We start from the raw sequence: 25,601 nt of genomic DNA, 5'->3' as shown, positions 1-25,601 counted from the left end.
TGGTGCATCTGCCTGTGTTAATCCCAATCATACTGAGCCTGAGTGTTAGTGTGTGTGAGATATTCTGTCAGGAGCTTATTAATGCACCAGCTGGTTGCTGTCTGCACACCTTCCCAGATTTCAAGGCTGCATGCAAATCAGATTGTCAACAGAAGTGAAAGACTTCCAGCTACAAAACTGTGCAAATGTGTTGGAGCGCTGAGCCAAAGCTCAAACCACTAAAGCAAGACGTACCTTGAAGGTGAACTGTTCATTAAAGACTGGGTTTAGGGTCTTCCTGTGGACCTTGGTCTCAAATTTCTTCTTCTTGTCAGGCAGGAGGTAGACCTTCACATAAGGGTCAGATGTGCCTCCCATGTCCATGGCAGGCAGCTCTGCAGCCTGGATGATCCCCACCATGAGCTGAAACAGGAAGAGAGTCCACAGATTATAACTCTGCCTGTCGACTGACGCACAAATCATATATTGGATAAAGAAATACCACCAAAGTATGGCTCTGGGCCTAAAGGAAACTTTCTGCAAATGTCGGCATCAATCACTAGATAGTAATGACATCCTAAAGATAATTTGGTGTCATTTTAATGGGGAGACGGCTCCAATATTAGAAGGTTACAAAAGCAGAACATGACGGCTCCTGAAGAGTCCATAAAGGTCACGGCGTGTCGCGCCAGGAAAGAGACGCGCGTTTTTCCTCCTCATATGGTTCACAATTGATAACCACAGCAGGGGTCCTGGGTGGCTGATTGACCTGTCAGTCAGAGGCTCGACTCAAAGGTCCTGCTAGTCAGTCAATCAACTTCCTATCAGGCAGCCATCAAGCTGCAATCTGGAGGCTGACCAGGGGGCTCAGCCATGGAGCTCCACAGCTGACAGGAGCTGCATCAGCTTCCTGTGTGGAGCTCCACCGGTGATGATGCAGCAAATAAACATGTGGAGAACAAAAACAACCACCAAGACATGCAAAGAAAAAGTTTGTGGGCTATTTCTGTGGCTTTGCATGATTTTGTTTTGGAAATAATCCATCTACTAAAACTTGTTCAGTTGTGCAGATACATTTAAGTTATGTAGCACAAAGCTTTATGTTTTAAATTCAGCCAGTTCCTTGAAATAAGGATGATCTTCGATTTATAGTAACGTTTTTGGAGTTTGCAACTTTCTTTCTTTATTAGATTTAAGAAAAAACAAGTTGAAGTTTTGCAGTTTATTCCAGATTATTGGAGGATAAAATTGTTATTTTATTACTTCAACAGGATCTTCTTAGTGATATTTATATGTATACATAAAAATTATGAATAAATAAACTTTTTCCAAAATCAGCAGTTTGGAAATATTTCCAGATGAGAAAATGCAGGAATCTACTGAATTTACAGTATATATAATAATTTATAATTCATAATATAACAATTTTATACCATAAGGAGCTACCTGAGCTAACCTGAGTTTTAATGATTCATTATAAATACTGCAAGTTTTTAATGTCCTGTTGACCAGGTTTAGAAAAATATTTCCATTGTTGATGGGTAAATACATCTGAGCTCTTAAAGTTTTATGACAGAATATATCAGAATCCTCCTTGAGGAAATATTTGCATATCTTATAAGACAAAAAGGAGCCAATCTAGCTGTCATTTACTTTAACCTTCACAGAAGTACGCTGAGCACTGGAGACAGGAAGTGGCACTTAGACTTTATGTGCAACAATTGCTCAATGCATGCTGTCCTGCTGATTTTCATCCATCCATCCATCAGCACCGTCAGTAGGAGACACTTCATGTCACACCTTCTTTACCGTGGAAGGCATTGATGCCTGAGGAGAGATTGGAGCAGGATGTGCCTGGAAAGGCTGATTTCCAGTTTGCTGCTTCTGCTAATTGGCTTTGTTGCGTTTCATCATTTAAAACGGCAAAAATCTGGATTTAGCCATGTGGCTGACACCAGACCTCAGAGTCAGAACTGGAACAACAGTGGCTCTGTGTTTGCACATCTGTGGGGATTTTCCTGTTTAGCTAAGGACTAACTGGTATAACCTTTGTTTGTGAGTTGAGCTGCAGCCCGGTGAGCAGCCTGCTGACCAGAATGAGCACACACACACCGAGGACTTTCTCTCCCTAGTGCATCGATAAACACTTCCACAGAATAGAATATCACCACAAAGGCTTTTAGAGTCGGTATGGAAGCTAGCTGACTGTCTGATAATAAAACGAATACGACTGTTTTTTTAAATTCATCTCTTATAAATATTGAGTTCTGACTGGACACGATGCTGTGCCTGACCTGCGATAAGAACAATGAATACAGTAATGATGTTGAAAGTGGTTCTTCCTGCTGTGCTGAGATGGCTCTTTGTGGTTCATTTGCTGCCTTTGCCTCATGTAGTCTCCTCGCTGCTCCCTGAATGATTTGGATCTTTTACAAACCTTTTTTCCTCTCATTAGTGTATAAATCCAGCATCGGGCAGCAGCTATTTGCAGTGCTTAACAGAGAGAAACAATGCTTTGCCATGTGGACCTGACATTAATCTCCAAGTGCTTCTCCACCCTGATCCCCCTGATTTAGTATTTGCACACATGGAAACTGGTGTTTACAGCTTCTCCTCAGAAGGACTTGACATTTGCTAAGTTTGGGGCCTTCATGAGACAAGAGTCCCATTAAACATGCCGACATCAATTAGCGGGGAGATCTTAAAGTGAGGGTCTTAAAGGTGAAGCAAAGACTAGTATGCTTGCACTGCATGTCTATGAAGCATATTTGTGACATTTTGATTATTGATGGTATTTATTTTTATTTAAAAAATACTTTTCATGAGTAAAAACAGTTTTTAGAAGGATTTATAACTCACTCTTACTTGACACCTCCAAGGCTACTTTTTCAGGAATATTTCAACTATTTGAGCTTATAGCAAATTATTACGGCAACATTTTACAGCATAGTTGTGTAGGTTTGATATTCATAGCTTATTCTTGAAGGAATCAAGGTCTAAATGTCTTCCTGAGTTTTTTGCTTGGCCTGTTTCTTAACTTCCAAGATGTCCCGTGAGCTCAGCCTATAGCTTCTTTGGGGTCAGTGTCACAAATGTGAAAACTGTCATCCATTCATTACACTGTAGAGCCATGGTGGAGCTCATTACCTTTGCAATCAAGAACCTCATAGAGAGCTGTCACCGCCTCCCTGTACAAGACAGATCAGCACTGTGAAATGTAATATCGTCCATAAAATATCCCTTTTATGAAAGGCTGTCTCCTCCGAAAGAAATAAGGGTATGGATGACTGATCAGCTACGATGTGTGCACTGTGTAATTTCATTAGCAGCATCACTGTCAGGAATAATTCACAGGTTAAGCTGTAAAACATATTGATATTGACCAGGGAGAGGGTGTTGTTTCCATTATAGAGTGCAGGTGCAAAAATATACATACATTGTTTATTGGAGGGGCTGATTTTAGAGATTTGAACTCTATTGTTCTCATACAAGGTGTCCAAATGCATTTAGTGCTTTGATTAAATGCTATACTGTAATGTAATATACAATATTAGTGCCACTGTGGAAAAAAGTCAGATATTTCAAGACTAATTTCTTATGTTTACAAGAAAAAACCTGGAGATTCTTTGATGTCAAAAGTCAAATTATCAAAAAAAAATAATTTTTCACATTAAAAATATTCTTTTACATGTTAAAGTCAGCAAAAAAGTATTTGAAGTTTGATGAGATTATAAAGTCAGACGTTTGCAACAAAAAAACTGCTAGAAGTCCTTTTTGAGATGCGTATCGGATTGAGAGAAATCACTGAGAAAATTAGACAACTCAACAATAAAAACTTGTAATAAGAATTAAACTCCTCCTGCTGTCTTGACATCCACAGCTATTCTTAAAAAAGGTTCTTCCAGCCATTGCATCTAATCTGATTCAAATAGAAATTTCATCCTTCTCGTCAAGTTTTTAACCCAAATGGAGAAGGTGATGCGGCAACAATACCTCCAACCTTCCATTCATCATCAAAGTGACTGAAATATCTGTTTCAACAACACATGGGCATGTCTTTCTAGCTTTTAAAACTATTTCAAGATGATTATTGTGTAATTGTTTCACCTGGAAAAACAAACAAACTTAAAATTGTCTTCGTAGACTCAAAACGTATATAACAATCAGGTTTGAGTTCATGTAAAGAGGCACGCTTGGTGCACAGACGCCGGAAGCTCCACTGCCTAATCACAGGCTGTCAGATCTGTTTATAACGGAGTACGGTAGCCCAGCGAGGGACAGCGTGTTCATGCACCGCTTCCATTATCTGTCGCACAACATCTGGTGAAAGAAAGCTGATTTAATCCCTTATTCTGCTTTTTCAAAACTCACTCACTGGAAAAACTGTAAAGAAGACGGATATCTGCAGGGGCCACGTTTGATTAGGCAGAAATAAAATAGAAAAACAAGATAAACTGCAAACTAAATCCCGGCGGGGTTAATGTGTCGCTCTTTTAGAAGTTGGAAATATAAAAAGTTAACCATTAACTCCAAACAAGGGTTTGCAGTGGAAGTATTTCAAAAAGAGCAAAAATGCTCTGCTGAGTTTGGTTCTTTACAGATCTTAAAGCAGGATTTCAAAGCGGATCCTCGCAGTGTGCTAACTTTTCAGTACAACAAAAATGAAGGACACAATCTAATTGTTTTTATTTAAAACAAAAACTACTGACAAAAAACTGTTATGTTATGAAAAGCTTAAACTATTTAGAGACAGCAATAGCCATTTAAAGTTAAACTTTGTGTTTTAATTTAGATAAACCACCTCAAGTAGCTATTTAATTTGATTTGTTAAATACAAACAGCTTGTATTTTGTGCCTAATTTATCCATATCACATTAAATTTCCTCCATAGGAGTTGAATAATTTTTCAATTGCATTAAAAAGACCTGTTGAAAACAGAAGTTTTCAAGCTTTTATTGTGCAGAATGTTCTTTTTGTTGTTTTGCTATTTACAGAGTAAACCTGGGAATAAGTTATCTATTTAGTGAGGGTTGTAATCGTTATTATGCTAACCCTCACCTCTTAACAGATAAGACGCTCATAGCTTTCAAAATGTAGTTTTAGAAGAGTGTTTCTTTCTATGCTACCACTGTCAGTTTTTTGTTTTTGCAAATATTATTTTATACATTTTAATTTGCTACTTTTCAGTGCAAAGCAACAAGTAATGGAGGAGCAATGCTGCATTACTCTCCGCTCCAAAAAACAGGTGAAAACTATTGTTAGACATCCACTGCGTGTGTTTCTGTATTAATGGTGTAACAGAAACTTTTTAAAGTTTTTAAAGCTTTTTAAAACCTTGGCATACAGAGATACAGTCAAACCGTTAAAGTTAGATGTGACAATACTTACGAGAAGAGGGTCTTTTTGCAAAATCTACACACAGTGAGTGATTTGGAGAACGGATCCTTACCGTATTCTCTGTGAAATTGTAATCCAGGGAGTATTGTAATTTGCCCAGTTTCTCGTCCTCCTTTGGCTCGGCCTCTTTCTGCGTTTCAGTCAGCCCTGTCTCCGCATCCTCCTCATCCTTCAAGGCCTGAAGGAGACACCCACCAAGAGTCAGTGCCGCCTGTTTGTAGCGGGGCGCTAGCACCCAGCCAGCCGTTCCCCTGCCCAGGTCCTGCCTGCGAAAACCTACTCCTGCAAAAGCCCCCACTTGTTTCAAACTGTAAAAGGGGGAAAACGAGGAGGGGATAAGAGGGAGCAAGCACTAAAACATGGCAGTTAACATCAGGACATGCTCTGTGATGCACTAAAGCCCCAGGCCTGGTCCCTTTTGGTGCTTTTATGTCAGTCTCTGAGTGCTTGAGTCTGGGGGGAAGAAAGATCAAATGATGGCACCAGAAATGAGAGCAATGAGAGGATAGAGAGATACTTGGGGAGGACAGAACAGAAAGACGGAGAGAGAGATGCTTTCAGAAAATATAGCATTAGGACAATTTCCTTTGATGGGAGATTAAGTCTTTGGCAAGAAAAAACAAAACTGGGAAATGTGAGAAGTGGCAGTGGATGAGAGGTGAAAGTGGCCCGTCTCTAGCCTGGCACTGAGGTGAGGGTGGCAGGTGGTGGCACTGGGAGGGAGGAGAGGTAGGGTGGTAGGAGAGCGGGAGTTCCCCATAAGAAAAGAAAACATGCGATTAAAGAGGCAAAGACTAGTTCTCAGTCATTCAGAGTGAAGAGTTGCCTTTCCGAGGTGCCTCTCGTCGTTTGGCATGCAGAGCATTCTCTGTCATACAAACAGTGCTCTTTAGTGATTCCTCATTCCCATGTCTGGTTACAACCTCAGACATACAGTCACATTGTCATCATAGCCCTAAAGCTGAACCCCCTTCTACGCCGATGTAGCTAGAAGCATCATGCCAGCGGTGGGTGGAAGGTGTTGGTAAAAAAAGGGGGTTGTAATGTACTGTACATCGGGGCCTGCTTCTATTCGTTAAATTAACATGTGAAAGCAGGAGGCTGAACAACACAGACTGGATCAGGAAGCTGCTGCTGGGTTTGGTCTCTGCCTTTAGCAGAAAAATCATCCAATTAGGGCAATTTGATGTTACAGGCAAGAGAGAAAAATGCAGCAGGTAAAATGATTGAGGAAAAATTATCTGATCAGTTTTATCGGAACCCTTCAGGAAAAAAAAATTATGCTAAGCTACGTCTGAACCAGCTTCAAAACAAGCACTGCAAAATACGCGCACAACCAAATGTGAGAAACAAAGTAGTACATAATTATGCAGAGGAAGTAAAAAGAATTATAGTTTTCTGAAGCAAAGATCTACAAAGTGAGGAATGTTTTTCTCATTCTTCTTTCCTGAATTGCTTGCATCCACTTTCATGTCTTGGCTAAGATTCTCAATTGGATTTTGGGCTGGACTTTGACTGAGCCAATCTAAAACATAAATATATGTTTTTGATCTACATTTCATTGTAGCTCTGTCTGTGTATTTAGGATTGTTGAATGATGGAATAAACACGGCTCAGTCGCTGCATTTCCATTACAAATGTGTGCAAAGCTTTGTTAATATACTGCTAATGTAGAAAAAATAAAATTTTGTAATTGCAGTGTGCAAGAACTTTTCAAATCTGGCGCAAATTTATTTTCTCAATTCCAATTTGCGCAGTTTTAAGGTCAATGGACCTTAAAACTGTCCATTGACATTGAAAATATCTCAGCTTCTGAGATATTTTCCAGCCAAACGACTTCTTTATGATTTCATCCATGACCTGTGCCCTGTGCTAGTTGTTCTTCGTGTCGTTTAATCTTTAATAAAGCTCAGAGACGTTTACAGAATAGCTGGATTCACACCAAGTTAAACACAAGTGGGCTCTATTTACTAAATCTAAACACAATTTGGGTTTAATTTTGGCATATCAAGGTGGGTGAATACAAATGCACACCATGCTTTTCACATTTTAATGGTAAAAAAAATTGAATTTCTTTCCTTCCACCTCACAATTATGCACTGCTCTCTGTATGTCTATCACAGTTTCCCAAACCTCTGTACTTGCAGCCTCTCAATCATTTTACTTTGCTCTCATTTGAAATATAAAAGATTCAAAAGGCTGGAGACCTTGGCAGCTTGGCACAAAAAAAAAAGTCTGTGTGGGTCAACCTCATCAATGCGCACCCAGTGTCTCTTTCATACATATATATGTGCATATGCAGGTTGTAGGCACATATATACAGTAGATATACATGTACAGTATGCATAGTTACATATATTTGGTTCTATGGGAGCAGTAGTTGTTGTCAAGAGGCTATAAAAAAACCAAAACATCAGAGCAGCAGGCTTAAGAAGATCCAACAGCAATTGGGAACCTACCGCCAGTGACCATCCCGAACAGTCATCAGACACAACACAGATAAGGAGGACATAGAAGGAAGAAACACAAATTAAAACAACCACACACAGGAGTTAACACACTAGAGTCTGGGCACACCAGGAGAAATGACTGCTTGCCTCTAAAGAAGCAGATTCAAAGAGCTCAGAGATACGCTCTTTAAAGAAAAAAAAGAGTTCACATCTCTTTATTGTAAATAAGTTTAAATATAAATTCTTGATTATGGAAGGGCAGCGGGGATATGAGGAAAACAGTCGATGAGCAATGAGATAACAGCTTCCACGCTTTTTACTCAACCATTGCATCAGGACACTTCCTCACAATCTAGAGTATTTCTTTCTTTAGGTTGGAGATTTCTGCACATCTACCATCAGTTTCAACCTTACTGAAAAGGCAGAAACACCATTAGTGTCCTCAGCTTGCTTCTAGTTCCTGTTTTGAACCCATATGTTTCTAAACCAAGTGCAATTTCATGTCCAGCAGGAGATCATTTTGTACTCAATTCCAGTCTTGAAGCGGTGTTATTCTATGATATTTAGCTGCATCAGTCCTGCAACACACCTGAATCAAATGAATGGCTGCTTACAAGGCATCTGCAGAGCTCAACGAGGGAATTTAGTTATTTGACAGCAGGGATGCATCTAAAAATTGCAGAATAGTAATTTTTAGACAAACTAGAAATAAGTTTATTGATTTTAAAGTTGTGGCACAGTTCTCAGTCAACTGATATTTCCAAAAACATATTTGCTACTTTCTGCCTGTGACTCTGAGCCACCTCTGATGGCAGAGGTGGTGTTGCAGCTTATTAAACACATTTTCATTTGGGGGGGCCGCTGAAGATGGCGCCTTTAATGAAGCCATATAGGTACGATTTGTTGTCTGCGCATCACAACTTCCCCTTCTGCACTGCTAAAAACAGTTTAAAGTTTGGTAATGTCATTTCTCTGGGTGGATACCACTTCATTACACAGCTACTCACACTCTTCAACAAGTGAGCAGGTCCACATATAACAAAAAAAAAGAAGCAATCACAGCAGGAGATGACAGATTTAAATCAAGTCATCCAAGTCACCAAAACTTTAATGTCTTATCTGTATTCAGGGAATTATTCAGGTAATTTGGGTGGAATAATTAAGAAGAGAATTCACACAAAATAAAGCACTTGATTATTAAATTCACTATTCCTAATGCAACTTTGTCATCATGTGCAGAAGAAAACAAGCACGAAATAATGCCAAACGGAAGCAAAAACAACATAATTCAAGACAAATACCTTCAACTTCTTGCATGTGGTCACATGAACAAGCTTTAGCATAATCTTAGCCTCAAAAGATTCAGAGTTAATAATTTATAAGGGATTAAAGCGGATTAAAGTCTGTACCTCGGTTTTGGTCCCGTCCATGACGTCCTTCATGTTGATGGCATTTTTGCCCTTGTCTTTGCCCTTCTTTTTGTTTTTCTTTTTGAAAATCCACTTTTTGCAGACGCAAAAGCAGCAAGCTAACGCCAGAATGATGGCCACGAAAGCAATGGAGACGATGGCCCATGACGGCACTGAGGAAAGAAAGACAAAAAAAAGAGCTCGGGTTAGACGTTGGACATGAAGAGACGTTTTTGAAAAGTGGTGATTACACACAAAGAGGTGAGATAAAAGCAGGAAATTGTGTGGATCTTCACTTTAGCTCTCGCCTGGGCCCATCAAGAAGTGGCAGACTCCAAGCGATGGGGAGAAAACCTGACCGAACACCTTCAGCCAATTTAGTGGAAGTAACAGATGTTGGCATTTTCCACTTGCCATTTAAACAAAAGACTCCGAGTCAAGCTGACACTTTCATGGCAATCAGCGTCAGCACAGAGTGCACAGGGAGTCAAGGTGGTGGGGATTTTGCGGGTGTGTCTGATGGGCATTAATTCAGGTGTGACCATGACAATCCAATGATGCACTCAACCTGGACGGGTGGAAATGGGGTTATCTTTCCCTCTGACACCTGCCACATCCTCTGTTATATACTGGGTTTGTGTCTGTGCAGTGTTGACAACTTTTGAACTAGATTTCAGTTTTTTATCCCCTTTTTGCTTTTTTGTCAAAACTAAATGTTAATTTCATTAATTAAAATGACAGAGACAGTCGGACTAAACACAAAAAGCAGTTAAGTTTCTATTTGAAGCAAATAAAGTTATCCAAAGCACCTCACCTTTGTGTGAAGAAGTAAAAAAGTGATTATGAATTAACATTTTTTGCACAGCTGAGTTATTGTCGGACTAATTACTGCTACACCTGCAGAATCAAGGAAACTATTAGACTATTGGCGAAGGAAGGTTTGTAGAGCTTTAGGATTTCAGAAATATGGGGAAAACATGGAACAGGAGCTCAGAAAAATTACTCCAAGAATGCACTGAGAACCAGGAAGTTGCAAAAGATCTCAGTAATTGAAGTCGGGACATAAATCAGATGGAAATCAACAAATTATTCTCAGGAAAAAACAAAAAAACATCCAACATGGCTGATTTAAAACAATTTTGCAAATAAGAGTGGATCAAATTTCCTCCATAAATAAGTTATCAGAGCCTTGATGTCACATGTTGCTGCTAATGAGTGTCACAAGTAATTATTTAGCTTAGGAGGCAAATAATTATTCAAAAGAGAAAAAAAAATAATTTATGTCTTTTTTCTTACTCTTCACAAACCAATATAAATCGCAATAAAGTGAATCAGTGACAACATTTCCATTTGCTAGTTTTATGTTAGAAAAAAAGAGTACAATCCAATGCATGAACAGCGAAAAAAACTTCTAAAGGTTAAAATCTGGTCTGAAACTTAACATTTCTGGATTTCACAAAAAATATGAAATCGAAACAAAAAATACACCACAGCCTGCTGGCATATTTAAATACCTTTATAAAAAGAGATGCCGTAACCATGTCCAACATTTAAAATAAATGTCACCTACCCATTTATATTTATGTCTTTTCATTACTAACTTGAACTATTATTTTTTAATTTAAATGTTTTTATGTTAAATCTTTAAAACTACATTCAATGTCGTCAGAAAGCTTTTCTGCTCTGACAAAGGTTGATTCGCTGTTTGTTCCCTCTAGCATATGCTGTTGGCCTCCTTCACGGCCTTGACTGGAAAAACTGGGACAAGCAGCAGTCAGCCTCCTGTCACATATGAACTGTCAGAGCCGCAGCTCAACCAACACAATGACAGCCAGCTGCAAACACAGTGACACCTATCTGTGCTGCAGTCAGCTGTCAGCCTGAGCTTCCTGCTTCCTGTTGACACATAGGAACACCATGTCTCCATCACAATAACGTGAGGGCTGGAGGAAAATCGGGAGGCTGAAAATAGTAAGAGACCTCACGAGATGACTTCTTCCAGCAGTCAAGGTCGTCCAACAAACATCTTGGTTGAAGAAAAATCCACAGAAAAGCTGCACTGGGCTGCAAGCTGCATGGTTCAAAGTGTGGAGAAAAAAGTAGTGGCTTATAGTCCTAAAAACACGGTAATTACTTTTTTAAGTAGGGGATTGTCCTGTAATCGGTGGGTTGTCGGTTCAATCTCCTGCTCCATTTGTTTTAGTCGCTGAGAGTAAAATGGAGTGAAATATAAATCCACATTCATTAAAAGTCAAGTGAAACAGTTTATTATGTAAAAACCCAATAATATACCTAGAAGTTTATGTTTAGAACGTGGCAAAAAGTGGAAACACTTAAAAGGTGAAATCTTTTATAATATGTTGTATGAGAAGCAAAAAACAATATGAAGCAAATATCTACTAAAAACTGAAACTGGTTGGTATTTTTTAAGGAATATAGTTATTGTGATAAATAAAACAAAACAAGAAAATAGTTTGAGTCGAGCTGATATATTTCCATAGAGAGAAATAAATCAACACTAACAAAACCCATATGAAACGCGACACAATCCGTATCTCAGAAAATAATCCAAACATCCCCATAAACTCAACATGCCAATTGAAAACACGAACCCGGTTAAGCTCCAGTCCTCTGAAGACTACCTTGTAAAAACCCCAGAAGTTTCCATCAAAACAGAAAGAAAATCTTTTAAATTACAGCAGTTCACTCTGCGGCTGTGCTGACTAGTTGTGGTTCTTTTGCTGAGGTGAGAGAGAAAGAAGACAAATCGATTCCCTGTTGACAAAATCAATAAGCACTCTCCTCCAAGGAAAAACAGTGAGTGATGCTCTGAAATAACTTTAGGATCTACAGCTCCGGCCTTGCCTCGGAGCGCCACGGTAATGGAGGTGACACTGGATAGGCCTCGTTCGCAATCAGCTTCCTAAAACTTTATATGGATCAAACTGCAGCTCAGGCTCCGTTCATAATGTCCCATTTATGCCCTTGATACTGGAATTTCTATTGGGGATATTATTATATTATTATTATTATATATATTATAGCAAACATTAGATTTTATATGCATGAATGTATGTTTTCATCTCAACTTGTAGCGTCAATGTTTAATAAGATTCAAGATCTTGAAGTCACAAAATGCAAACACAAGGCTTTTAAGCAAAGTGTCACAGATGTGACAGGTCTTGAGTTGCTCTGAAAAAGCAATCAGCTTTCTTTGGAAACTGTAGAATAGTGATTTTATTTCCCCCTCCCCAAATGAAAGCATATATTAACAGGAATCTCATAAATACTTATGTCACTCTGTTGGAGCCTGACGGAATGGCAAAAACTCCCCGACTTTATCTTATCCATCAAGCCCACGTCTTCCAGTGAAAGGCACTTCTGTGTTCCTTAATTAAAGGAACCTGAGTCCCAGAAAGCAATAAAAGCATTCCCTAATTAACTACATTGTCTGAATGTCTTTTCTCAGGAGAGAAATGGAGCGAGAAAGTGAAAAAGGGGATGAGCGGGAACTCTAACTCCCGAGACTTATCTCTTGTTCCACCGGGCGACGTGGCATGGAAAATAGTTTCCCTGGATGAGCTGGACATGCCTGGTTTAGTCCAAGTTTGCTGTCCCTTGGGGCTCAAGACACTTTTTGGGTTTTTAAATGGTGAAAGAAGAAAACGCCAACTATCTACAGATGTCTTCATATAAGTCGATGTGAAAAATTCATTTGTAGTTTCTCTGTATTTTGTTTTCGTTCATTGAACATGAAATGAGTTGCGTTGTGTGATTAAAGCACTTTACTGTGGGGGGTTTGTTTTGATATATTACTTACAAACCAACTATTTTGACATCACTTAAAGGAAAAATGTATGGTAACTGCATATTGAACAAGTTTTCTATCACCTATTTTCAAGTCCAGGCAATCTTGTGCCCAAATAAAGCACGTAAAAATTAGATTGCAGAAATTACGCACTGATCAGGATCACTTTAAACAAAGTCTGACTGCTATAAAGGAAAGTTAAAAGAAATCAGCTTTATACTTTTCATTATATTCTTAGCGCAAAAGAAATGCTACAGAGTTGAATAATTGCAAAATTATTTTCTGCTCTTAAAAATTACAATAAAACGAATTACATTTAAGTAATGCCATTACACAGTTTTTAAATGTGTGCATGACGTTTATCGTTCGGTTCGGTTGTTACCGTGACAACAGAACTGGGTTTGGTTTTTGCTGGCGAAACACCATTACCTTCAAATGTCAGCTTTCACTCTGGGACATTTTTGGCCTCTTAAGGTGGTGTGGGCGGTTCTATGGGGACTTTATTCAGACTGTGAGAAAGAAATAGTGACTCATTTATAGTATTGAGCTTTTTTCTGAGGAAACATGAATGAAAACATCCACTTTACTACATGTATATTGTTTCACGTAGTAAGTTTTATTGATTGAAATATTTCAGTGTGAAAGAGTACATTTCACACATGCTCTGTGTAAAACTTTGTGGATATTTTGCGTCATTTCAGGTGTTTTGTAATCTTTACAAGCTGTATTGGATCCGTCTGCTCTGTCTCAATGTAATCACATTCTTATTCATCCTCTCACTTATAATCCTGAGCACTTTACATCAGAAGGAGAGGTTCATGCTGGACACATTAACAAGTGTCTGGGTATGTTTGTGTGTTTATTAATGTGCTATATTGCATCTGGGTTATATCCACTTTCCAGAGCGCACTAATTCAGTGTGACAGGACTTTGTTGGTCAATTAACCTTCACATTATATCTTGTTATGCCTGTGAGATCAACACTCTGCTCATGGCTTTAACCCACTGTGGTTTGGCTAAGCTGACGATATTGCAGCAGCAGAATCAGCAATGAGGGCTGAAAACAGATGATAATGAGATTTTACTCTGTAAATCTTATATTTACACAAAACACAGAGCTGCAGCGGAAGTACCATGGAGTAGTTTTAATTCCCGTTTGGCTGAAAAAAGTTAATTTTCTGGTTGCAACACGACTGTCCTCATGAAAATCTAGGTGTGCAGTCAGAGTGCAGAGGTCACTGTGTGAACTGTGTTAGGCTACTCCTGCTTCCACCAATCCCTGAGGGTTTCACAGCTTTACATTTGTTCCTAAGATGACGGTGGGCGATGAGGCCTGCCACCAGCAGGCAGGAAGACCCAACGGGTCCTGCTGATCCTCCGCCATAATCCTCTTTAATAAACCCTGCTGTCTGTTGACTGGGAGTAGCCACAGTGTTAAATCAGTCCAGACACTTTCAAACACAAACATAACTTTGTGCTGGGATTTCTTTCTTTTTTTTTTTTTTTTTAGCTCTGCAGGATAATATTTTTCTCCTCCAACAGATTTATTGTTTTATATTTTCAACTGGAGAAAGATTTTCTCTTTATGTAGCATTTATTCTTCCAGTACACTCTGTTATTTTGGAGAAATGGTTTGTATGTTTGTAGTTATGACTCAAACAGTTTGCGTTTATTGATCAATTCTTATCTGCAACGGATTTTCAGAAATAAGAAGTTCAGCAATCTGGTTTTCTCAGCAGCAGCAGCAGCAGCTGTGTTTCAATGAGCGGTAACAGCATGTTTTAGTGTGATTACAGCTGGACTTCAGCTCTGCCTGTCAAAGTGTTTATAATTATGGGAAAGCAAAAAAATCTGAGCATTAAATAATTGATAACAGAGAAAGTTATTGCAGGATATTAAATTTTAACAGCTGAAACAAGTAAAGTCTTCAGCTAATTTTCAATTGTGTTTATTTTACCACGTTTATGAAAAGGTTTTCTGCTTGTTGCTTATTTTACAAATCTTTTTAGTGATTTAGTGTAAATAAATAATGCTGGGATATGTTGAAACATTGCAAATTCAAATGTATAACTAATGTATAAATAATTTGTCTATTTTTTAATCTGTTCTGTTTTTCAGGCAGAGCAATATACATCATACAACTTCAGTGAAGTTGCTGCACAAATTAAAAAAATAAAAAATAAAATAAAAATCCAAAATTAATGACATAAACTCCCATAGAGAATATATTTGTAACCACTGCCAGAAGTAGGAGCGTCTCACCAATTGTCAAACGGAAAAAAGTAATTTTGTCATGATTTATATAGGTTTAGTTTTTGCTGTGCAGGAGGCACTGGCTGACAAAAATCCCCGGCTCAGAAGCGTGATGACTGACAGAAATTGAGCAGCGAGTTAGGCCTTTGTGACAGCTTCATGCCACCACACATTCAAAGCCTGTGGAGCTTAAATTGGGTTATAAGTCTGAAAAGATCTTCTGCAGCTGCGGTGGAAAGGCGGTGCTGAGCATGCAGCTTCACCTCTCACATTTTCTTGTTAAATTTGCTGCATGACTTTCCCCCAAACCCCATCGATATTCCACAAGGTAAACAAGTCTTTTGGGCATTCATCATCCGCTTGGCAGCACTGCAGAGCAAAGTCCCCTGCTTTTGATAGAGGGGATGAGGTGACAGAAAACAGTAATAGGTATGACCCAGCAGTGACAACCTGCATGATGGTCAGTAGGGTTTATTTGGATGATTTTAGAAAACTTTTTCTGCCAGAGGTGTGGTAAAGATAAGTTCAAAAATGAGAGAAAAGAAAATAAATTGAGAACCCAACTTGCCACCAAGAGGGATGTGAAAAATATGGATTTCTGGGGACTGTCTTTTGTGATACTTTTATTGTTAAGCCAGAGGGGAGATCAAACTCATCAGGTCTTGGCTGTAAATCCTCTGAAATCAAATATCCTCAAAGATATTCAAACATGTTTCTATTTTAAATGAATGCACACAGCTAAAGCTCTTCAGCTGCAGCCATGAGAGTTTTTTTTTAAAATATAAATAATGGATTTTATTTAAGCTAAATTACTTCCTCGCATGTATAAAGATTACTGTGTATGAAATTTCTGCAGTGGTGACATTTGTGGCGTTGGGGGAAAGACGGAAGTCATTTTGTGAGATGATATTACTTGAACACAAACCTGTTATTAGATACAATTATAATTTAGGATATTGATGGAAACAAAACCTTCAGACCTCCGTGGAGAGATTTGTTCTGATAGGCAAAGAACGTCACACACTCATGAACAGATGTTTTGCCAGGAGATTTGATCATAAAAGTGCAGAAGTTTTTATTTAAGAACGATGTAAAAAAAATTTTTATTCATTTGAACACAATCATGAGTTGGAGATACATTTTTGAGAACTGTGAGCTGAACAATCCTGTTTTGTTTTGACCCAATGAACTAGAAGACTTGATTTAAATGAGTTCTACTTGGAGCTGTATTTATGTTTTTAACTGTGTTTTGGCTGCTAATTTGCCACCTGATGGTGCAGAGTTGTTAGAACGGCGATAAGGGCAAAAAGTCTGAAACGCTCAGCATCCAAGAGCAGCAAAGGGCAGGAAGTCTGAGCAGGTAGACGGACACCAGGCCCCCCCACAGAGCAGCCATATGCGCAGCACAGAGGTAGTTCGGCTCAGAAGCAGCAGCCCTCCGGCCACAGAGACACCGAGATGCATGGGACCAAAATCCTGGCCCAAACGTACCGGAACCTCGATCCAAAGCAAATCAGGCACTCGGACAAACCTGCTAATTGCTAGTGAGTTTTCAACAGTGATTTTTAAAAACGTTTATCTTCCCAGAATTACTGAATTAATATAAAAGGTTGGATTTTTTTTTTTAGAACTAAGATTTTCTATTCTGCTTTTGCACTAAAATAAACATGAAAAATAAAACTTACTTTTCACATTTTAATCAAGTATAAACTGAGATATTCAGTGAAGAAAGCTTTTTTTTCCCCTATTGTTTCCTAAGAAACAGCCGAACAGAAGATGAGAAGTTCATGATTTTTCAGCGTTCGATTGTGTGACGTTTTCATCAAAGGTCAAGTCAGACCTTGACTGCTTATTGAGCTCTGCCAACAAAAAGTAACATGCATCTATGGCTGAATCATCCCTGACTCATGGGGTATACAATCAGGATCACATTGAAAGGTTTCAGATAAACAGCTTTAAAATCACAAGGAGTCAAATTACACACATTTTGCATCTGTGAAACCATTTGAAAGCAGAGTCAGTGACTCACACCCTTTTCAGAAACTAGGTTTCTGTGGAGAATGAAGCGAGATTTTTACAAGATTCTCAATGATTTGCTGTTTGAATCACAGAGCCTGGAGAAAATCTGTCTTGAAGAGTCGTAAGTATGACTGAACGTCAGTAAAGATACTGCTTAAAAACATCTGCTTTATTCATCAACAGTTTTAAGAAAAGAAAGCAAAGAGATTTGCACATCAGCAAGTCAGCTGCTTGAATTATGATCCTTTGTGTCAGGATTTTTTATTTTTTTTATTTTCTTAAAGCATAAAAAAGGTAGGAAAAAAAATTCTGTAATTTTTTTTTTAATTTTAGATTTTTTAGGCGATCAATTGTAATTTTCTTCTAATACAAAGTTATTTGAAAATACATTAGTATTGTTCTTTAGGGGGTTTTATCTGATATCACAATATTTTTTCTACCTGCAAGAATCGTCTACAGTAGAAGGAGGGACCGGATCGGTCTGCATACTTTTTTGTCTGTCAGCCATACTGCATTTAAAAAAAATTATTTCTTGCATTTGCAGCTGATGGCCAGTAGTTGATGGTGTATTTTATGATGCATTAGTGTCCACTTCAGTGCATTTATAATATAAAAATCCACAAGAAGCACAAGAAAATGGCTTTTAGATAGCTGTCCACTGTAGTGACCACTATGCATGAAAGGGTTAAAAACTATGATCACATGATGGAAGTTCAACAAGGGCTATTAATTGAAATCAGGAGTGCTGAAGCAGGTCAGTGTGAGGTTTAGGAAGCACTGTGATAGCCTGATAAAGTCAGACAGAAAACTGAGTTCTGGTAGTTTTTGCTGCTAAAAGTGATTTTACCTTTTAGGAATATTTTTGACGTGGTGGTAAAGACCCAACAAAGAACATGCATGAGTTAATAAAGGTTGAAAAAAAAAAAAAACTCACATGGGATTTTGTTCAGCTCGTTCATGAACTTGTTCTTCAGCTTGGAGAAGGCTTCATCCTTCTCCCCTGTGCCCGGTCCGGCCATGCTGGTGGTGTTGGAGCCAGCTGTTGAGGAGGAGGCAGTGGTGAGCGAAGGGGCCGCAGCCGCCAGCGCTTCCCTTCGACTCTCATTCATGGTGGCGATGCTGGGCAGCCGGGCGGTAGCTGCAGAAGGAAAATAAATACAGTTCGGGTAGATGAGATTGGATTCTTCGAGTTCCTCAGTCTCTGTGACAGATGCATGTCGGAGGCAGGGAGCCTGCCTCGTCAGATGACGGAGCCGACGCAGAATGTGTGAGCAGCTGTAGGCTCAGCATTAGTAAACATCAGCTGGAGTTCACAGAAAACTGGCCAGCTCTCTAAAATCAGAATAAGGCTCCTCACTCGATGTCAAAATTCAATCTTAGGATCACAAAGTAGTGATAAAATAATGATGAAGTGCAACTATACATCTGGTTTAATTATGATCCTGCGCTCCCAGTAGTGACATATGTTATGTTGCAGCGCACAACACCAAGCTCTTCACACACACCAGGTGTATTTACTTTACTTTAAGGTCTGGTTGCAGAGGAAACAGAGTGACTCATATGTTATCCACCGCTCTTTGTGCAGAGGCACTCATGCGGTGCCACATGTGGTCTGCTGCTTAATGGTCATTGTTTACCAGATAAATCATCTCCAAACATGTCAACACAATGGGATGTCCTGTCTGTATGGGGTTTCTACATCGCCTCAGTTCTGCTCCAGGGCAACAGAGCCTGACTTTGATACTACAGTTTGACCAAAATATCACATAACTTGCTTTAACTGACTGCACTGAGCACACGTTAGCAAATCAAGCAACCTACAGGCTACATCAGGTTGGTTGTAATTGCAAGTTAAAATATGGCAATTTTTTAAGAGAAATGGGTGAGAAAACTTAGGCAACATTCAACCTTTTTCATCCAACAATAAGTTTTGGAAGATTCTTGACTGGCCATCGAAGTCACGCTACCTGACCTGAAAACGCGACTGCCATGAGGAAGGGGCTACAATTTCCCGTTATGTTGCATAAAGCTTATTCTGGCTATTAAATATGTTTGCAGCAGGTCATAGCAACAAAAGGATGCTCTACTGAGTGCAAAGGGGATGTTATAAATGTTGAAACTAGTCAACATTATAAATATATTTCATGTTTGTATCACTTGTAGCTTTAAGTTCTGAGCTGCTAAAATTTTACAATTCCTAGTGTTTCTTAACTAAATATGTGGAAGTCAGCAGTTCAGCATTTTTCTGTTGTAAACATGTCTTCATTGAGACCCAACATATGTCTACTTTAAAAAAAATAAAATAAGGAGGACAGAAAATGAGCGACAAGATGTAGAGATAATTAAAAGTGGCTTAAAATTTGTGTATCTAACAACGGATGCATTTACTTCCCAGATAAAATGTTTTAATGTGTTTAAGTGAAATTCAATAATTACACAAAGCAGCTACATGCTGCAGCAGATAGGAACTATTTGTGTGCCGTTGGTGCGCAGGTTGTAATTTGCTCTGTCACCATAGCAATTCAAGAGGATAATGGCGTGCTAAAGAAAACCAGTACACAGCGAAGATTGATGGCCTAATTTTCCTTCCTTCCCACAGTTGGTGCTCATATTTCCCCATTTATTTCATTGTTAACATACCCAGGCATAACACTGGATGTGACTCTAAGATCCACTGAAGGTTTCTCTGGAAAGTAATTTGAAAGTCTAAATGCAACCTCAAAAAACACAAATTATATTTATTTTTGCGCTTCAGAGTGGAGAACAAGATGCCAGCATAATACTCCCCAACAGAAACCATGATATAAAGAAATGGGTCAGAGTTCATGTGGAAAGTTTCTTTCATTTCGTAAATTGAGGTTTTAAAACGTCAGTGAAGCTGATTGGATACCAGAGAGATGACAACACTGATTTATTTCCTACACTTTCTAACCCCACTGGCAGCACTTTAAGCTAATTTATTCTGCATGTCAAGGGATGTTCAAACTAATTTGAGTTAATTTGAACTAAGCTGAGTCGCTGGTTATGCAGCAAAGCAATAACATTTTAAAATAAATCTTTAATATTTGAGGATTAATACTTTGAATCACTTTTACTTTGCCATATAAAGATTAGTATTACTGCTCATGTGATTCAGGTAGGACTTCTGTTTGTTATGAGAAATAATTGTAATTTTGCTTACTAGTGTCTCAGCTAATTAGCAAAATTTCATTGCCAGCAGATGTTATATTTGAAAAATGATATTATTCTGCAAAGATATGGACTTGCCTGCAGGAGTAATTTTTGCCAAAAAGCAGCTAAATTATTTTGAATAAATAAATAAATACATAAATAAATAAAATGGATGGCCTGAAAAAAGCCAATGTTCCTGCATAAACCATGCCTTCGATGTCAAACTGACCCAGTATTGATCCAAATACATGTTAAGCTTGGAAGATTGTCAGGACATTCTGACTGAAAAGGAAAACATTTTTGACAATACATTTACTTTTTTGGACTGGATTGTAACCAACAAAAATGTAAAGAAGAAATTAACTCTGCATCTCCTTGACTAGTGACAAATTGTCAACTAATAACTATTTTTCAGGCACAAATGCACACAGCCTGTGAATTAAAATAGGGAAATGACATCAAAATAATGCATTTTCCACTAATGATTGACTTTAAATATCGTTTGCTATAAATTATATCAGTTGAGGATCCTTTTAGGTATTTAAATAAGGAGTACGACTAAGTATTGAAGGTCTTATCTTCCTACCTGCAGTTGGTTAAAGTATTTCATTGATTTCTTTTTCATTCACAGTTAAATAAGAAAGTACTTGGAACAGAACTGTTTTCTAAAGGTTTTTAGCTGCACTTCTGTAGAAATGCCACTTAAAATATGCACAATTTAAGTATCTACACATCTATTAGTTTGCTGCTGAGATAGGCTTGAAAAACAAATAATTGATTTTAAGCTCTTAATTTTAGTTGCATAATTTGTTTACATCAGCCTTTTATTATCCATGAAAACACAAAATTTATTGAGCGAAACAGGTTTGCTTTGGTTCTGGCTTCACGACCAGCGCTGCTCTTTCACAACTCAGAGAAACTTTCATGTCCCGACACTCTCCAGCTGTGATATTAACACCAAACTAACACTTCTTTCACAGCATCTTTCACCATCATCAACAGAGACTTTTTAAGACAAGGGTGTTGAAAATGTAAAAAAAAAAAAAAAAGCAACAAATAAAACAGCCTGTGATCAAACAACAAGATGATGCATCAGAAGTGATTTAGGTTTGAAAAAGGAGCTTTAAGAAACCTTTTCTTCTTCTCTCATGGTTGCATGAACACCTACGCATGTACCTGTTAGCTCAGCCGCCCTTTGAATGCTGCAAGGTTAGTGTGGGGGCCGATTCATTCGGCAGTGACAGAGATACTTCAACATGGGGCGAGGACTTTAAGGGAGCACAATGATGCTCTGCAGAGTGCATGTGGGAGGCTTCTTATGTGGAAAAAAAGAATTGATCATCCCCTCTGCGCAAGTGTAAACATGAAGCACTATTTTAAGTTATTTTCTGAAAAAATACTCAACGTAAAAAAATAAGAGTATTTATGTAAATTAGTCTATTCCAGTGAATTAGATATACAAAATGAAGCAAGCGTCTACATTAAAGGACATTACATTACTTTAAAAAAGACAACTGATTGCTAAACTGCAAAGAGAGCCACCCATTGAGTCTGTTGTGCTTCTCGCTGCAGACCTCATATTACTGACAAAAATTGAAACAATAATTCAGCTCACATTTGTGCCTTAACGACTACTTGCCCAGTCAAGCATAAGATGACAACTTCCATGTCATCTTCATTGTCTGCAGTGGCAGACAGCAGGCAGTCCACTTGAAACCCAGTGTCATTTACTGCTGGAGTGGATTGAGGCTTATTTATCTTCATGGAAGACCAGAGAGTGTTGACCTTTTTCCCTCTCGTAGGGCTGCCTTCGCAGGATAATCACGCTGCATGTGTAATGCGACTCAATATTTACCCCGTCACCACCACATCCCCGCCACTTTAAATAATGCTTTTGCTCTATTTTTAAAGGCTTTTCCATTTTATTTTGGTGTTTTTTTTTAACCTGAGTTACTCACAGAAAGTGATTCAAGCCCAAATGACAAATCTGAAATGTGTGGACTGCATTTATTTTGTTGTGAAATCCCTAGCTGCATCTGTTCTGTGAAAGTTTCAGTGCTACATTAGACAACATTAATCAACAAATGGCACCGTGAAGAACAAAAACTAAGTCGAGAAGATAAAGGTGGGGTTAGGTTAACATTTTTTGTTACCTTTGCACATTTTAAGAGTACAAATCTGAAAATAGCAAGAATGTGGCACAACCGTAAACCACCTAAACTGACATACTAGCATTAATCCGACAAGCATGAGAAAAAGTAAGGACAAAAAAGCAGCCACAGGATCCATGGTGACTCTGGATGAGCTGCAGAGATGCACAGCTCAAGTAATTCAACTCAGTTTATTTATATAACACCAATTCATAAGAAGTCCTGTTTAGTTTGCCATAAATGAGGAACACAATGTGGAAAAAGGTGATTCAAAGTGAGTTTTTTGACATACAAGCAAAATGCTTTGCAACGGACAACTAATCGCACATTAACCTGAACACATCATTCTAAAGATGGTGGTGGCAGTATCATGCTGTGGGTCAAACCTGATTAGAAAATAAATGGAGATAAATAAAGGGCAATCCTGGAAGAAAATCTGTTTGAAGCTACATAAAACTTGGGGATGGGGCAGAGGTTCGTCTTCCAGAAGCATAAATACAACCAGAGCTACAATAGATTGGTACATTCAGGTGGCCTAGTCAAAGTCCAGATAAAAAATCCAATGGAGAATTTGTGACAGTAGACCAGCAATGTTCACTCTATCTTCATCCAAGCTGAGTAAGCTTTAGCTTGTTCTTTTTCCAAAGACGAAAATCACTAACAAAAAGGAAATTTCAGTAAATGTTACAAGCTGACAATATAATTTATGCACTAATTAGAAATCTATGAATACTTTGCCATCTACTTCACCAAAGTTTGTGGTTAAAATAAGAATAAAAAAACATATTTCAAGACAAGAGCATCAGCTGATCTAACCCAGTCGACGCTTGCTGTCATTCTGGTTTTGCTTCACTGCAGGATGCGACAGGCTGCTGCTTCCAGCTTCCTTTTTTCTGCACCAGCCATCTTTTTGGAGGCGTGCCGCTCAGGTGTAAAACCCCAACCCAATTAAAGGGCCGCCAGATGGCCCAGCAGGTTCCCTATCGCAGAGGAAAAGCTGGCACACAGCTCCCTCCCATCACCTCTCTCTTCCCTTCACAAACTGGGTCAGCTTGCTCGCTCTCCTCCGCTCCCTCCATCATTCGTTCCATCTCCTTCATCATCCTTTCATGTTTTTTTTCCCCCACCAACTCCCTGGTTTCCTGCACCAACAGATTCCCATCTCACCAGCGTGGATCAGAACATCATCATTTTGATAATGGAGCACATAATGGAATAAATCAAGAGCAAATGATGTGGTGATTAAAACCATTTTTAGTTCACGTTTTGAGCGCGAGTTGGTGTCACGTAGAGTTTCCTGCTTTCCGATGGGTTCAGCTCCCAGTGGGGTCGGTTTTACACCTCATGATTTTAAAGAATAGAGCAGGTCTTAATTTTGTTAAACACAATATGATCACAAGTGTGTGGTCTGCAAACAAACGCTCTGATTTTTTTTTATTTCTGGGGTATTCATCTAATTAAAGCCATTTGAAACAACCTCGTGAAAAATTATCCGCCAAATTTCACTCGGTTATTTAGTACCAACATAATACAGTCCAACCTGGTTCAGTGGAGTTATGGAGCCAAAACAAGAGTTAGTTTTCTCTAATTGAGAGGATACAGCATGTATTTCAAGTGAACACTTTCAGCTGAAGCTGAAAACAGGGATACATAAACAGATTTTAAAGTAATTTCATTGGATTTCAGGCATTAATGTCCTCCAGCCTTTAAGGGTTGCACAGTTTGAAACACAAAAACATAAAATCTGCTCATTGAATTAGCTTTAGAAGTTTTTATCCTCTAGCTTAAGAGGATAAAAAACAAAAACAACTTCCACCATATGACACCATTAAAGATATTTAGTACAGCAAAATTATCTGCCACCCTGAGACAGCCATCGAATATCCATTCCTGCCACAATTTTGAAGAAAAGCCCACAGTATTACAGACTCTCCACTATGCTTAGCAGTGGAAATGAACTTCTTTTTCCACATTATCAACCTTAGTTTCATGTCAGACCAGCAGAATTTGTTTTTTTTAAAAGCTCAAGCTTAGCCAAATTGGATTAAAGCACATTGTTCCAGAAATTGCCTTCATCATTATTATTTTATCGGTTTGTGATGGTAGGAAAGAAGAAGCATGACCCTTGCATCCAACCTAAACAAACTTATTCACTTGTTAACCCTGAAATGGGTTTTGTGTTGCATCAGAAAGTCAGGGACTACTAGACACACCATGTAACCTAAAAAGGTGTAAAAGATACTAATTAGTGATATTTATTTCACAGAAATGCCAGGGTTCCAACAAGTTTGCTAAATTCAATAATTTAACTCAGAATGTATTCCCATCAGGTTAAATTAAAGGGCGGATTTCTCTAAAAATTTCAGTGTGAGAATCTCCCTGCAATCAAAGATCAATTTATTGAGACTTTTTAGAAATATTTACCGAGAGCTTACCCTTCAGATAACATTTATGTAGTGTTATAACTCCACCAGTGAAGCATCTCAGTCAGATACAGTGGTTGTAAACAAAATGAGCGCCTTTAATTTGAATCTCGAGTCGTTAACTGAATTTTCTTTCAGAACAATTAAAATCTAATGAAGTCGTATTATGTGCCTTCCTGAGCGTAAGTGAGACCGTGTTGATTATTTAACAGTCAACAGTTGCTTGGAGGTTTTAAATCAGACTTGATTACACTTCAAAAGTGTGGGAGCTCCCGTGGTTTTTGCATAATCCTCTGACAGACACTCAGACGGCGCTTTGCAGATTCGGATAAACTAATAATCATTCCAAGGACACTTGCTTAGATCCAAAGGGAGTACTAACAGAGTAATGACAATGAATGACAAATTAAAAATATTAAGCAAATTAGACCTCATGTTGCATGCATAATACAATGATGAATCAAACAGACATCAACAGAATGCTTAACTGGGTTATTAATGTGATTTTTTCATCTATTTATTTGTTCTGTTATTTTGTAATC

At 38.4% G+C, this 25,601-nt stretch overlaps 1 protein-coding gene across 4 annotated transcripts in view; it reads right to left on the bottom strand.

Moving 5' to 3' along the window:
- syt1a (synaptotagmin Ia) overlaps window positions 1-25,601 on the bottom strand; it is a 101,749-nt gene that overhangs the window by 18,376 nt on the left and 57,772 nt on the right. For 3 of the 4 annotated variants that reach the window (XM_015029083.1, XM_015029071.1, XM_015029078.1), the window contains 4 exons: window positions 18,250-18,453; window positions 9,236-9,408; window positions 5,429-5,554; window positions 235-402 (listed from right to left, as the gene is read on the bottom strand). In XM_015029083.1, the coding sequence (XP_014884569.1) occupies window positions 235-402; window positions 5,429-5,554; window positions 9,236-9,408; window positions 18,250-18,424 (642 nt within the window). In that variant the 5' untranslated portion in view covers window positions 18,425-18,453. The remainder of the gene's footprint in view (window positions 1-234; window positions 403-5,428; window positions 5,555-9,235; window positions 9,409-18,249; window positions 18,454-25,601) is intronic. The other variant, XM_015029091.1, reaches the window with a different exon arrangement.

This window comes from Poecilia latipinna, unplaced genomic scaffold (assembly GCF_001443285.1).
Source record: "Poecilia latipinna isolate Pla-1442-1.1 unplaced genomic scaffold, P_latipinna-1.0 Scaffold9, whole genome shotgun sequence".
Lineage (NCBI taxonomy): Eukaryota > Metazoa > Chordata > Actinopteri > Cyprinodontiformes > Poeciliidae > Poecilia > Poecilia latipinna.
This window is presented reverse-complemented; position numbering and strand designations above follow the sequence as displayed.